This window comes from Misgurnus anguillicaudatus, chromosome 24, assembly GCF_027580225.2.
Source record: "Misgurnus anguillicaudatus chromosome 24, ASM2758022v2, whole genome shotgun sequence".
In the NCBI taxonomy this organism is placed as follows: Eukaryota; Metazoa; Chordata; class Actinopteri; order Cypriniformes; family Cobitidae; genus Misgurnus; species Misgurnus anguillicaudatus.
Window position 1 is genome coordinate 30527751 of NC_073360.2, and position 14929 is coordinate 30542679.

The 14929-nt window shown below is 38.3% G+C and overlaps 1 protein-coding gene across 6 annotated transcripts in view; it reads right to left on the minus strand.

Moving 5' to 3' along the window:
* nphs1 (NPHS1 adhesion molecule, nephrin) overlaps window positions 1-14929 on the minus strand; it is a 134639-nt gene that overhangs the window by 20041 nt on the left and 99669 nt on the right. For all 6 annotated transcript variants that reach the window (XM_055197109.2, XM_055197108.2, XM_055197107.2 and 3 more), the window contains 4 exons: window positions 6558-6679; window positions 5670-5832; window positions 5174-5330; window positions 4458-4609 (listed from right to left, as the gene is read on the minus strand). In XM_055197109.2, coding sequence (XP_055053084.2) covers window positions 4458-4609; window positions 5174-5330; window positions 5670-5832; window positions 6558-6679 — 594 coding nt within the window. The remainder of the gene's footprint in view (window positions 1-4457; window positions 4610-5173; window positions 5331-5669; window positions 5833-6557; window positions 6680-14929) is intronic.

A 14929-nucleotide genomic window follows, 5' to 3' on the forward strand; every position in this document is an offset into this window, starting at 1 on the left:
TGATTTTTTTTCAAAAACACCTAATTCAAGAAAATTCAAGAAAAATTTGCTTACCCTATTGGCATTTATTTATTTATTTTTTTTTGCTTGTTTTAGGCTCAAATTTACCCAAGTCTGTGGTAATCGTAGTATAAACTGAATAATTAACTCTGGTCCTTTGAATTATTTGAAAATAATGCTTTACGTCATGCCGCACTACCACCTTGGGTGTGCATTATTTTCGAATTATTCAATAACCATTGTCAATTTTTTCTTACATATTTGATTTAAAGCTGTAAAGGACCACATTAAAGGCGGGGTGCACGATTTTTGAGAAATGCTTTGGAAAAGGGAGTCAGGCCGAGAACCAAAACACACTTGTAGCCAATCAGCAGTAAGGGCGTGTCTACTAACAGACATCGTTGCCTGGATTGTGTATGTGTGGGGCGGGTCTATCAAAAAAAGGTTCAGATTCTATTGGGGTAGGGGCGAGTTTGTTTAGGTGATTTAAAATGTCAACATTGGCTTTCAGAGATCGTTCACCCCGCCTTTAAAGGCCGAAGTATGGTCAGTTTTTTAACGTGTATGCAAGGGTCCGCCTACAGGGCACGTGATGCAATTTCTGTCAAGAGTGTGCACGTCCTGTATGGCCTGATTTTTGAAACCTTGCGTAAAGAAAAAAAATCTTTAACTTTTTTCAAAAACACTTCATAAAAAATTCAAGAAAAATTTGCTTGCCCTACTGGCAGTTTTTTCTTCTTTTTTTTTTTTGCTTGTTTTAAGCTCAAATTCACTTAAATTATATTTAGTATATTAGTATATTTTTCATCTAAAAACTAGACATATTTTCTTAGGTTATTTTGCTCATCAAGAAAATATATCTTGATTTAAATTTTTTTTTATATTTGTACTAAAAACAAGACAAAAATACTAAGTAAGGTCGGAGCCAATGGTGTAGTGGGCAGTGCTCCAACATATGATGCAGACGCATTTCCGGAGACCGGTGTTTGAATTACCGCTCTAGGTCCTTTGCAGATCCTATACCCCTCTCTCCACCCTGTACTTTCGTGTTGTCTCCTAATTACTGTCGATCAAATAAAGGCAAAATGTCCCCAAAAATAACTAAAAATAAGAAATATTTTTTTTTTGCAGAGTATGCTTTGCAAGGCTCTGTGTTTGACATTGCACGTATGCTCGCGTAGGCATACAAATAAGACGGGGATCAATACTTTCAAGATACTTTTATAGTTGTTATTTTTTTGTAATTTTAAAACTTTTAGGAGCCAATTTAATTTGCTTTATTTGCAAAAGAGCAGCTGTAAGCTTTAGCATCCTATAGTTAAAAGAAAGCCATACAGGTCTGAAACAACATACAAGCATGTAAATGACAACTGTAGAGAATTAAACGGTATAAAAGAGAAATGTGTGTCAATGCACTTCACTATGAAACTCTTTTCACTATTCAATCATCATTTTGTCTCTCTTGGGAGACTTTGCTGAGAGACAGAGGTGATTGGGTCAAGCCAAATTCGTCAGGCGGAGAGCAAAAATCTTTTTCATTCCCGGTAGTCTGATGATAAGAAGCGCATAAAATTTATGATCACCGTGTCAGATTAATTATGAATATTCACAGCAGTAAAAAAACAGGGAAGGTGGTGTGGACTAAAAAAAAGGCAGATATTGGATTGTATTTCACGTTTTTTATGATAAACATTAAACGTGTCTGCCGATTCCACGAGCCTCGCCGGAGGGGACAGATAGAAAGAGGGAAAGTGGAAAAGCATTCAAGTTTACTACTACAAAGAGAGAACTAAAGATATATTTCAGTTTCAAATTAAGCTTTATTACAAAAGAAAATGACATCTACAGGGACGTGCTTCCAAAGGTCTAGAGGGTTTAAAACTGAAAAAGATTCAAATACACACCGTTTTGACGGCATGCGATCAATTAAAAAGTGGCACCTTATAGCTCCTTACGTGGCGTGGCTGGAATTTTTTCATTTTCGGTGAATAATGAGATGAGAGCTTGAGTTTATTATAATACAAGGAATAGAGTAACCAATTTTGGCGCTCATAAGGTTAATCTGAAATGTGACAGACTACTCACTATGAACCGTTATATAGAAGAATTGAGTGAAGAATCTTTTTTTTTCTTGCAAAATAGCAGCATATGGCTTAAAATAAACAACATTAACAGATAAGAAAGTAAATAAATTACTTTGGGTTAACTATTAGTAGCTAAAACAAGATAGATAGAGATGCTTTTTAATCTGATTGTATTATAATGTTTATCTCCATGCTCATATAGTTCCATTTCAAGTGTGTTACTGTAAATGTAATTTGCTCTTTTTTATTAACAGGATGAGAAATGAGTTAAATGTATTTGTTTTTTGTGGCAGTCGAGAGTCACAAACTTGAATTAAAGCCAGAATATTCCTTTACAAAAATGTATGACCTGCACAGAGAGAGCAAGAGCGAGAGAGAGAGAGAGAGAGAGAGCAAGCGGCAAATTTATCAATGCTATTGCTCTATAAATTAAGGGGAAGACTTCTCATTACGGCGATTGAATAATTAATATCATAATTGGTCTTCAGGTAAAGAAAAGCTAAAATCTCATTTGAGAGCACAAAGCTTTAAAGTCATATAATCTCTTTGTGTGATATGTGTTGGTATTTCCTATTTAGACGTTGACATTCTGATATCGGTGTCTGTTTGTTTGTCAATAAATGAATTTTAATGAATTACGATGAAATGCCACCACATCCACCCAAAAGCCAGAAGGGCGCTCTCGTGCAAAAAACGCCACTTGTGCGACAGAAGGAGTACCATTACAAACGCTATTCCAGGTAATGTCTAGACCAGGGGTCTCCAACCTTTTTATGAGCAAGGGCTCCCAAACTAATTTGGAGAGCTACTTTTTTGATGTAGTCTACCCAAAACTTTTTGTTTTACTTGTTGACATGTTTTATCATTGTTTAAAATGTTAACATACTTAAAAGAAGCCAAGCTAATAAAAAAATGCAATAAATAAATATTAAAAATTGAGGCTATTAATAAAATTAATAAAAAAATAATAATAAAATTAAAACAGACCCAGTTCCGGTAGATGTGAAAGTCGGCACACCTCTGATCTACTGGTCGTCCTTCAACGTGATGCCCAGCTGATGCCTGACCAACGATCACCGACAGAACCAGCTTAATCTCCGCTTAATCTCCTTTTCCGTTTATATATGTGTGTATATACGTATATATCTCCCAAGGGTTTTTCCCTCCTAGGACTTTTTTTATTTCCTCGGCTAAACAGCCGGGGTTTTTTTCTCCTAGGGGTTTTTTTACCCCGGGGAGGCAGCCTTCTTGGGCTTAACTTAGCTTCCTCTTCTAGACGTTACATTAGTAATACGCTCGCTTATAATGTCGAGTCATAGCCGCAGCAAATTTGACTGCTTATGCTATCGTCTATTATGTTATGCTATCTGTCGTTTTTCTGTGCTTTTATTGCTTCTATTAATGTAAAGCTGCTTTGAAACAATTAAGTATTGTGAAAAGCGCTATATAAATAAAATTGAATTGAATTGAATTGAATTGAAAATGTGCTATGGCGGGCACCTCAAAGACTTTGTGCAGGCAACCTGGCACCGCGGGCACCATGTTGGAGACCACTGGTCTAGACTCTAGAGGTATATTTATAAAGCAGTTCTTCAAATTGTTTCAGGTATTTTCATGATAATAAAGAATATATTTGAATGATTGTGTTTGACGAGTGTTGCTTTTTTTAAATGCACGTATAAACAAATCAAACTCATAGTGATTTTAGATTGATAAGGACTTCCTACTGATCAGATAGCCGTAGTAACGTTACAAGCTGTGCGTAAAACATCGAATAGGAGCCTTGCGATTCAGAATTGATTTCAGACAGGTCTTTTTAATGGGGAACGCGATGTAGCCCGTGAAATCCAGGCTAAAGTGTCACAATCTACTTAAGTGATTAGGAGCATCAAAATTTGAAGGTGACATATCATGAATATCACATTTTTTCCATGTTTAAAGGCGGAGTCCACGATGTTTGAAAAAGGCTTTGGAAAAGGAGACGGGCCGGCTACCAAAACACACTTATAGCCAATCAGCAGTAAGGAGCGTGTCTACTAACCGACATCCTTGCCGGATTGCGTATGTGTGGGGCGGGTCTATCAACAGAAGGTCCAGATTCTATTTGGGTAGGGGCGTGTTTGTTTAGGTGATTTCAAATATCAACATTGGCTTTCAAACATCGTGGACTCCGCCTTTAAGTGCAGTATTTAAGTAAAGTATTGTGAAACGTCCTCTTTAAATCAGTCAATATTAAAGGTATCAAGGTTTTATTTTCTTTATATTATTTAGGATGATTTTATATAGAAAACAGAAATTGACCGAACCATTCAGGTGAAGATGAGAAATTCAGCGTGATGTTAAACCACACGGTTCATGCTTGTCTGTACGTACTTGTGCTCAGAAGCTGGATGTCCAGAGAGTCTTGTCCCATGCTGTTGATGGCAGTGCAGGTGAAGACGGCGTAGTCCAGTGCTGCGCTTACATTTACAATGGTCAGAACGCTGGTGTGGATGGCACCTTCCTTTGCTGTCTTCTCCTCGTATCTGTTTTAGGTCACACGTGTTAGACATTCAGTATTGGCACACGTCCAAACAGCATTACATTTTCTAAAATCAAAAAAACCCAACTGGGTTGTAATTGAACCTATGCTGGGTTGTTTTGACCCAAAATGCTGTCTTGCTTTAACCTATTTTTGGGTCAAATACAAACATTTTATGTTTATCTAAATAGAAACTGCTTTAAAATTAAAGGCGTGGTGCATGATCTCTGAAAGCCAATGTTGATATTTGAAACCACCTAAACAAACACGCCCCTACCTCAATGGAATCTGGACCTTTTTTTGATAGACATACGCAACTCATGTAATGATGTCGGTTAGTAGACACGCCCCTTACTGCTGATTGGCTACAACTGTGTTTTGGTACTCAGCCCGACTACATTTTCCAAAGTGTTTTCAAAAATCATGCACCCCACCTTTGCGCTAATTTCAAATTACCAATTAAATAGCTTTTAACTATTTACTGCCTATTCAGTTTTACCTACAACAAACCAGGATTGTCACTTTTAATGCAAACATGATAAACCATTTTATGCTAAAAGCCACGCACCTGGGGTTACCGAGGTCCAGAAGGAATCCGTTTTTTGCCCAGGTGAAGTGTACCCGAGGAACGCCCTCCGCCTGGCACACCACACTCGCATCGTTGCTGCCGTCCCCCCTGCTGGCCACTTTTCTCCACTGCGGCCCCTTCTGGAGCTCTGGGGAAACTGCACAAATAGACAGCAACTATTTTGAAGGCCAAAAACCACCGCACGGACCCCATGCCCACGCAAGAGGTTTAATCATTTCACTTTATTTAGTCTTTTATATTCCATATGAGTCTCAGTGGTGCCACCGATGCTGTAATTACTGTGGATACAATCATTTCCCAAAATCCCAAAAGAAATTGGTGCAAGATCTAAATGTGTGTAATTTTAGTATTTTCTAAACCAACAAACTAAATGTCTCTGGTGGGTACAATAAAGCATCATATTAGATCTTAACAGGAGATTAATAAAATTACAAACAGGTATGCTATGGATGTAAATTTGGGTGGTAGAACTCACAGCGCACGACGAGTTGTCCCTCCACGCTGCCAGGGGGCGCTATGCCATTGTCTGCTGTACACCTGTAAAATCCTGCCCTCTCACGGGTCACCTCGTATATGGTTAAAACGCCAGTTCCTTCATCTTCGTTCTGCTCTCCTATATCTTCAATTTCCTCTTCACCCTACACATACACTAAATCATGTATCTACACAGTGGGATTTTATACACGACCCTTTCTGTGAAAACCCAAGTTATTTGTGATTTACTGTTTTTTACATAAATCATGGTACATAATGTAAAGAAAATATGAAAATATAACCTTCAGATATCAGTTGCATGATCAAAAAGCCACACCTTAACAAAAAATTGGCAATGAGTATTAGCACCTAAAAGAAGGTTGCTAAAAGAAGGTAACAGCTGTTAAAGTGTGATTGTTCCTTCTTTGCATCCACATCAATCAAGACACACACACACACACACACACACACACACACACACACAGAAAGGATAGGCAGCTTGATATCAAAGACACTGACTAAGCATGCGGGGTACAATAGCTGTACAAATGGTCGAAAATGGTCCCAACTGCATCTAACGCTGAGAAATGTGGCCTTTGGAAGGGCTGCTTTAATGAAACCAATTTTTCTCCATTTAGACCAGAAGTATTAAGAATAAAGGTGAAACACTGTCACGGTTATAAGGGTGAAATATAGCAGCTCACTTACAGAGTGGCTATGACACATGGTGAGAGAGAAGTCAGAGACAGAGAGAGATAAATAAAGGGGCGATAAAAGGAGAGAGAGCGAGCGAGCAAGACTAACAAAGGCGAATATAAGCTAAAAAGTGTGGGAATAAGCAAAAGAGAGTCAGCTAAAGACAAACAGAAATGACAAAGAGCTCACTCACCATCCACTTCCACGAAAACATATTCGAGGTGATGGGATTGGCATCGGCGACACAGAGCAAGTCAGCGGTTTCTCCCAAGTTTACGGATACTGGATCAGTCTTCATATGAACAGTCGGGGCATCTGAAGGCCAGCCAAATGAGAAACAAGTTCAGTAAAAATGTAAAAAGAAAAGAGAAAAGAAACGAAAAGAGTAGAAGCAAGTAGATAACAAAGGATAGGAGAAAAATATTAGTTAAAAAGAGTAGAGAGGAGAAGTAAGGACGGACAGTGAGAGGACAAGAGAGGATAAAAGACAACAGGAGATACGAGAAGAAAAAAATTAGGGGATAAAAAGGAGAGGTGAACAAGGAACGGAGGAGAGAAGGAGAGGAAAGAAAAGAAAGAGGAAATGAGAGAAGCGAGCAACGGAGAAAACGAGAAGCAAGGAAATAAGGTGGTGGAGGAGGAGGAGTAGAGAGGACAGGAGAAAAGAGGAGAGTAACAGGCAGGAGAAGGGAAAAGGATAATCAAGAAGTTAAAGTGAGGAGCAAAGAGAAGAAAATTGTGGAAAAAATAAGGGAGAACAAAGGTAGGAGAGGAGGCGAGAATGAGAATAGGACAAGAGAGAGGAGATGAAGTGAAAGGAGAAGACTGAATAATGTAGAAAACATGAGAAAATGAGAACAGATGTGAAAAATTGTGAAAATAAATAAAGAGAACCATGAAGAGTAGAGGAAGGAACATGAAAGAAGGGAAGAGCAAACATAAAGGAAATAAATAAAAAGAAACAGGAAAGGAGAGAAGCAAGGAGAAAAAGCAAGAGGATGAAAGAGGAAGAGAAAAGAGAAGAGCATATGAGAAGAGAAGAGAGGAGAATGGTGGAAAAATAGAGGGGATAAAAAAGGAGAGAAGAAAAAGGAGCAGAGAAGTAGAAGAGAATGAGAAGAGCACAAGAGAGAAGAGATAAAGTGAAAAAAGAGGAGAGGTAAATAGTAAAGAAAACAGGAGAAAACAAGAGAATAGATGTGGAAAAAGGGAGAACGAGGAGAAGGAGGAGACAGAAAGAGAAAAGAGGAGAATGGTGAAGAAAAGGAGGGAATGAAAGAGGTGAGAAGAACAAGGAGCACAAGGAACAGAGAAGTAGAAGGGAGAAAAAAGAAGAGATAACGTGAAAAGAGAAAAGAGGACAGTAGAAAGGAAGAGATTTAAAGGCAGGAGAAGGGAAAAGGAGAAGCAAGGAAATAAAGTGAGAGGAGACAGAAAGAGAAAAGAAGAGAATGAGGGGAGGGAAAAGGAGAGAAGAACAAGGAGCAGAGAAGCAGAAGGGAGGAGGAGAGAATGAGAAAAGGACAAGAGAGAAGAGATAAAGTGAAAGGAAAAGAGAGTTGGAGAAAACAAGAGAATAGATGTGATAAAAGACGAGAAGAAATAAGGAGAAACAATAAGAGAAGAAAAGAGAAGAGCAAAAATAAAGAGAAAAAGACAGAAGTAAGCAAAGGAGAAAAAGAGAAGAAAGGAAATACAGGACAGTAGAAAGGAGGAGATTTAAATTCATAAAAAGTGAATTTGAAAAGAAAGAAAATAAAGTGAGAGGAGTAAAAAAGAGGAGAAAAGATGGGAGAAGAAATAAGGAGAAAAAATAGGAGGAAAGAAGAGAAGAGCAAAAATAAAGAATTGAAAGAGAAAAAGAGAGAACTTAGCAGAGGGGAAAAGGAGAAGAAAAGAAATTAGGTGGAGGAGGAGAAGACAGGGCAGTAGAAAGGAGGAGATTTACAGTAAATGCAGAAGAAGGGAAGAGGAGAAGCAAGGAAATAAAGTGAGAGGAGGAAAAAATAAGTAAAAGTGGAGAGAAGATGAGATGCGATAGAGGAATAAAGGAGGGGATGAAAAAGGAGAGGAGCAGAGAAGCAGAGAAGAACAGAAAGGGAATGAAAAGAGGACAAGAGAGAAGAGATAAAGTAAAAGAAGACAGTACAGTAGAAAGGAGGAGATTTAAATGCAAAAGAAGGGAAGAGAAGAAGCAAGGAAATAAAGTAAGAGGAGGAAAAAATAAAAGAGTAGAGAAGATGAGAATAGATGCGAATGGAGGAAAAAAGATAAGGGAGGAGAAAAATTAGAAAAGAAGAACAGAGGAGGAGAATAGGACAAGAGAAAAGAGATAGGAGAAGATTGGTAAATAGTGGAAAAAACAAGAGAATAGATGTGAAAAAGAGGGAGAAGGAATAGGGAGAGCAAAGAAGAGGAGAGCAAAGATAAAGAAAAGAAAGATAAAAGGAGAGAAGCGAGGACAAAACAAGAAGCAAGGAAACAAGATTAAGCAAAAGAGAGATGGTGGGAAAAAAGGAGGGGATGGAAAATGAGAGAAGAACAAGGAGCAGGGAAGCAGAAGGGAGGAGGAGAGCATGAGAAAAGGACAAGAGAGAAGAGATCAAGTGAAAGAAAAAAATAAGAGGAGAGCAAACATAAAGCAGAGAAGGTCAAAAATAAAGTATCGAAAAAAAAGAAAGAAGCGAGCAGAGGAGGAAAAAGAGAAGAAAGGAAATAGGGTGGAGGAGGAGAAGAAGACAGGACAGTAGAGATGAGGGGATTTAAATGCAGAAGAAGGGAAGAGGAGAAGCAAGGAAATAAAGTGAGAGGAGAGAAAAGAGAAGAGAAGATGGTAAGAGAGGAGAATGAAGAAAAAATGAGGGGATGAAAAAGGAGAGAAGAACAAGGAACAGAGAGGTAGTAGAAGAGAGGAGAAGAATAGGACAAGAGAGAAGAGATAAAGTGAAATGAGAAGATTGGTAAATAGTAGAGGAAACAAAAGAATAGATGTGGAAAAAAGGGGAGGAGGAATGGTGGAAAAAAGGAGGGGATGAAAAATGAGAAGACGAGAGCAAAGAGAAGCGAGGAGATAAAGTGAGAGAGTAGAAGAGCAAGAAGAAGTGAAGGTCTTCATCTTTGCAAATTTCAAGGACAGTGCACACAGATATTGGCTTAAAGTGAGCTGTAGCATTAGATTTTCCAATTCTGGATGTGTTGATTCCCGAGTTCTCTGTAATAAAGTCAAGATACAGCGTTCAGCAGTATTCTGCACTTTCCTTTTCAATTATTTACAGGCCGTGAAATAAAAAAAGCCTTTGCAATCTATTGTGATGTCGTCCCCATTACGTGCAGTGCAGAAACATTGTTATTTTAAATCCTCTAGTATTCCTCTACGGCTGGCTGCAAACAGGCTTTGAGTCCCTGTCACTACACTACAGGACAAACATGTTAGAACAAAACTAATGCTTACTGAAGCAAATTAACAAGAGTACAGAATTAACGCCCCCTCAAAAGGTATCTGTCACACTCTGTCAGGATTACTCTATTATTAAAAGGGATCAGAGAACAATAATGAAGTGCAGAAAGCAAACTAAATTACAGACAACAGGTAGTAGATGATTACATTCAAGCATGTACTGTAGAAGTTTTATTATATAGTTGAGACAGTAGTGGGGGTTCCATCCAAAATCTTTTCAGAATGTGCAAAATAAGAAAAACAAATGCGAATTGGGTGCGTTTCCATCAAGTTATTCGAATGACGGTGGTATTGGTACCAGCAAGCGCCCTCTTTTTAAAGTTTCTGCTAATATGACAGTTAACAGCAAAAGAGTGCTCACGCTTCAATATTTGATTGACAAGACGGCTGCTTAGCAATATAAAAAGCCGCGTTTTTAAAAAAAGGCAGCCTTGCGTTTCCAAGCGTTTAAAGCACTTTTGGTCGGATTAGCCCCTTAGAAAATAGAGACAGAACTGCATTTAGTTACGATTGGGCAAGATATACATTTACTAGCAGTGCAGCTTGCGACAACGTCGAGCCCCATATATGGTCAAGACAGTGACAGCGGAAACAGCCAGACGGTCAGTCTCACCTGTTTAATGTTCGCTATGTCAGAATTTATTCTATTTCCATCTCCCATTATTCGCATTTAGTCTTTTTCGCATACATTCAGTCAAAAACCAACTCTCACCAGTGAGAGTTAAAACCTTTTTGCGAATTAAGGGATTTTTATTCGTTCCATCACTCTTATCTTGCGATACTTCAAAATGCGCATATGATCGGGGTGATAGAAACCCAGCTAGCGACATTACTTGGGCGTGTAATAGACCTGTGGTTATACAATAATAGAGATATGTAATAAAATGCGAGTGATGTCAATGTAAAGACATGTTTACGCGCGTCTGGAGGTCTCACAGCGAATCTGCCTCATTTGCGCATTTAGTTCAAAAATTATGCAAATTGAGCGTTGCAGCAGGAAACGCGCAACTTGTAAAATCTGAACTTTGGTGGAAAATTGCGTCGTGTTAACCAATCATCGGAGGGGCTTCACTCACAGAAGCCCCTCCCATGACGCGAATTTACGCGTGAATGTCTCGAATGACTAAAATTTTACACACGGCTTTCACGTGCGAATGAAGCGAGTAAACTCAAAATGTTCAAGCGTCCAACTATGTGCGAATAGCGCGTTTTGCCGCCTCTACCATAGCTGGTGTGAACGCAGCATAAGGGCTAAGCTCATTTGATTCGATAGTGAAAACATTGTAAATACTGAGAGAATATAATGAGAATACAATTTATTTCTAGTCCATTTCTAATTCTGATATAATACTGTTAGGTTAGTAAAAATCTATTCAATGTAAATCGCATGAATGGTCTTGACAGTGTTTTTCTATGTATGCTGCACATTTGATTGTTTTCATGTTTAATTAACTCAAGATGCTTCTGTAACACCAACGGCTTTTTGTCTTGCTTTAATTTAGATTAATTAACTCCATCATTTATCTTTTAATTCACTATCACATGTTTATTAATTACAAGTCACATTTGCATCAGGCAAACAATATTATGACAAAACATTTTCACAATAACCGAAGGCAGACGTCTCAACAAATCTAAATGCTCCAAAATAAAATAAATAAAAATGCGCTTGAAGAAATAATCCAGTCATGCAGCTCAGTTGGTAGCTGCGCAAAAGGTCATGGGTTCGATTCCCACACACAGACATTATTTATACATGTAATGCACTGTTTGTCAACAAATCTGACAAATGCATCAATACAAATGCAACATTGCTGCGTTGACGTTCTTTACTTGCAGGAATGGTGACGTGCCCTAGAAAAGTGCAATCTCGAATACATACAGCAAACTATTTGTCTGCCTCATGGATCATATCCTTAACCATGTAGGCCATTACTACCAGAATAATCTTGAGCATGTTGGCATGCACAATGCTCAATACATTGTTCCTAACAGACAGAAAGTGGGGGTCTACACACGGAAAACGGCACCATTGGTAAAAGCTATTCAAATGGCCCATACATAATGAATATGTACCACTGTCAGCTGCTATTGTACGAGGACGCGGAGATCCATTAGTGCAGAAGGATTTGCAGGAACATGCAGGCCTACATTTGAAGGAGCGCTATTATTAAATCATTAAGGAAGTGGGAGTTCTCTTTTCTCCCTCTTTGCATGTCTCGCTCACTTTCTCTTCATTTCACTTTCGAGCGCGTGTGTGTGGGTTTGAATTGGCAAATAAATGTATACAAATTTTGAAAGCAGAGCAGATTTGCTTTGCCGTGCAACTTTTGTGGTAATTTACATTTAGGAAAAAATACACTAGAAATGTATACTTATTTTGACTGAGTACAAATGAAGAAAAAACAACAAATACATTTTGTTTGAATAATTTGATAAGGAGGATACGTATAAGTAAAATATATACAGTACATATTTATATCTGTATTACTTTGGGATTTTTATATGTAGCATTAGAGACAAGCAAGCCCAGATGGGATTCAAACACTATTTCGGAAAAAATATAATAAGTGATATTTATATAAATATATACGAAAATGTATTCAAGTGATACAGTCGAATTCTTGCTAGATAAGAAATTATCTCGGGTGCTTGAGCCCTGCTGAAATTCGCGAGTTCTTCCTTCACAGATGTCAAATGGGCTTGGTTATTAGTAAAGATGTTGACACCTTGTTTGTAATCTGCGTTTGTCTCCTAACCAGCTGTGACTGTCAACAGCATCGCGTGACAACACATTTGTCAATCGCTTTGTGTATATTTTCTTCAAATCATAGTGGGTATCACACTCACAGTGAAATGTTATTTCTTTCAAATCGCACTATACAGATGCTTTATTTTAACATCATATACACTATTAGGTCACAAGCAGCGTTGGTGTAGCGAAATTATATTTTTTGGGTCTCTTTATTAAGATACACACAGAAAATACAGGAAATATTACATAAAATGTAAAAAAAAAAAAAATTAAGAACAACAAGGCTTCTAGCAAAGTCAGTATTTAGTGTGATCTATCTTGGCCCTCTTTTGAGTAGACTCAAGTCATTAGATTAGATTATATCATGGGCCTGTTCGATGCTTTATTCTGATTGGTTGAGAAATGTACCCCGGGTGTTGATTATTTTTCTGTTAAATGCACACCTAATGTGTCAAAGGTCTTAGGATAACCACCAGAGCAATGTTTGTGGTAACCGTGATATAAGCAGAATAATTGAATTCGGTCCTTTGAATTATTTTTCGAGTCCTGCCGCATAACCACCCTGGGTGTGTGCATTATTTTCTAATAATCCAACGGCCCGTCGTCACTTATTCCTTACATTCGAAATTATTTTTTTTTCATTTAGGTTTAAGAGAACCTACAGGTTCCTGCTATTGATTAAGTTTAAGATGAGCTCACACTAAATACTTTAACTAAAACACTTTAGCTTGTTTTTTAATACTGCATACAAATGTCTTACATTTTTTTGTTGTATTCTTTAAAAGATACTGAGAAATAATTATATAATGGGGCGGTTTCCCGGACAGGGATTATATTAATCCAGGTCTAGGCCTTAGTTATATGAGAACATTTAAGTAGTTTTTACAAACAAACATTACAAAAAACAATACAGGTGTGTCTCTTGAGACAAAACAATGACACTGATATATGTCGGTATAAGGTGTTTTTAAATTAAGGCAGCTCAAACATGTATTTTAGTCTGGGACTAGGTTAAACCCTGTCTAGGAAACTGCCCCAAAATCATCCATTATTATACCATTGCAAAAATCAACTTTATGCTAATGAGCTATGACGCGGTTCAGCGGCAAGCAGTGGCAAAACGCCAGCAACCAATCGGAATATAGCCTAGACGTTTTTCTCTGGCTGATTCCGGAGAAACATACGATGTAAACTTGTTCCTACCAAAACATTAGTTCCGATAAAACAGACTTCGTAGCGGTCAAAGCGTCAACAAGCTTCCCTGTACTTTTTGACAAGTGCCCTTGACCCGGCGGCCTGAGCTTCTTTGGAAGCTTAAGTCTGCGGCGGTGTGAACGTACAGTAACTGTACATTTACACCAACCACGGTAGAGGCGGCAAAAACGCACATGTAGTTGGACGCTTGAACATTTTGAGTTTACTCGCTTCATTCGCGTGTGAAATTCTAGTCGTTCGAGACACTCACGAGGAAATTTGCGTCATGGGAGGGGCTTCTGCGACTCCGCCCCACTCGCTTCCTAATCACGTAACTACTAGAGCAAGCTCCTGATTGGCCAATCCAGCGTGAACATCTGCCAAAGTTCAAATTTTTTAACTTGCACGTTTCCCACGGCAACACTCGATTCGTGTTGAACGCGCCGCGTCTTCCATGCCATGTGTGCCGTGCCTTAAGCGTCGTGCATTTGTGTGGACCGTGCCGCAGGATGCCTATTCACGTCTTTGCATTGACTTAGCATGTAAATCATTCGCACTTGCCGCCTCTTTCGCATCTGGTGTGAACGCACAGTAAGACTTTTGCACAGTATTATACATAGGGACCCAAAAGTCAGAGGTCACTATCTTCATGTAATACATGTTTTTTTTAATAAGTGCATTGTATTACTAAAATTATATAATGTAAAATTTAAATAGCACTAGCAATGGCAATTGGCAAGATTACGAGGTTGAATCCCTAGAGCAGGGGTCTCCAACCTTTTTGTGAGCAAGGGCTACCACAATGGATAAAACAATCTAGAGGGCCACTTTTTGATATAGCCTAAGTGATGAGACTTTTTTGTTTTACTTGTTGATTTTATTTTATTTTACTTGTTGATATGTTTTAGTATTTTTTTAAACGTTAACATACGTAATCAAAGTCAAGCTAACATAAAAAATATGTAATAAATAAATATTACAATTAAGACTCTCCGTGGGCACCACGTTGGAGACCCCTGCCCTAGATAGAATGTGCATTCACATTTATGCATTTGGCAGACCCTTTATCCAAAGCAACTCACAGTGCATTAAAGGGACATGATGGTTATTTTTGAGCGCGATGCTAATGGTCTAATCAGATTCAATGGATTGTGGTAAG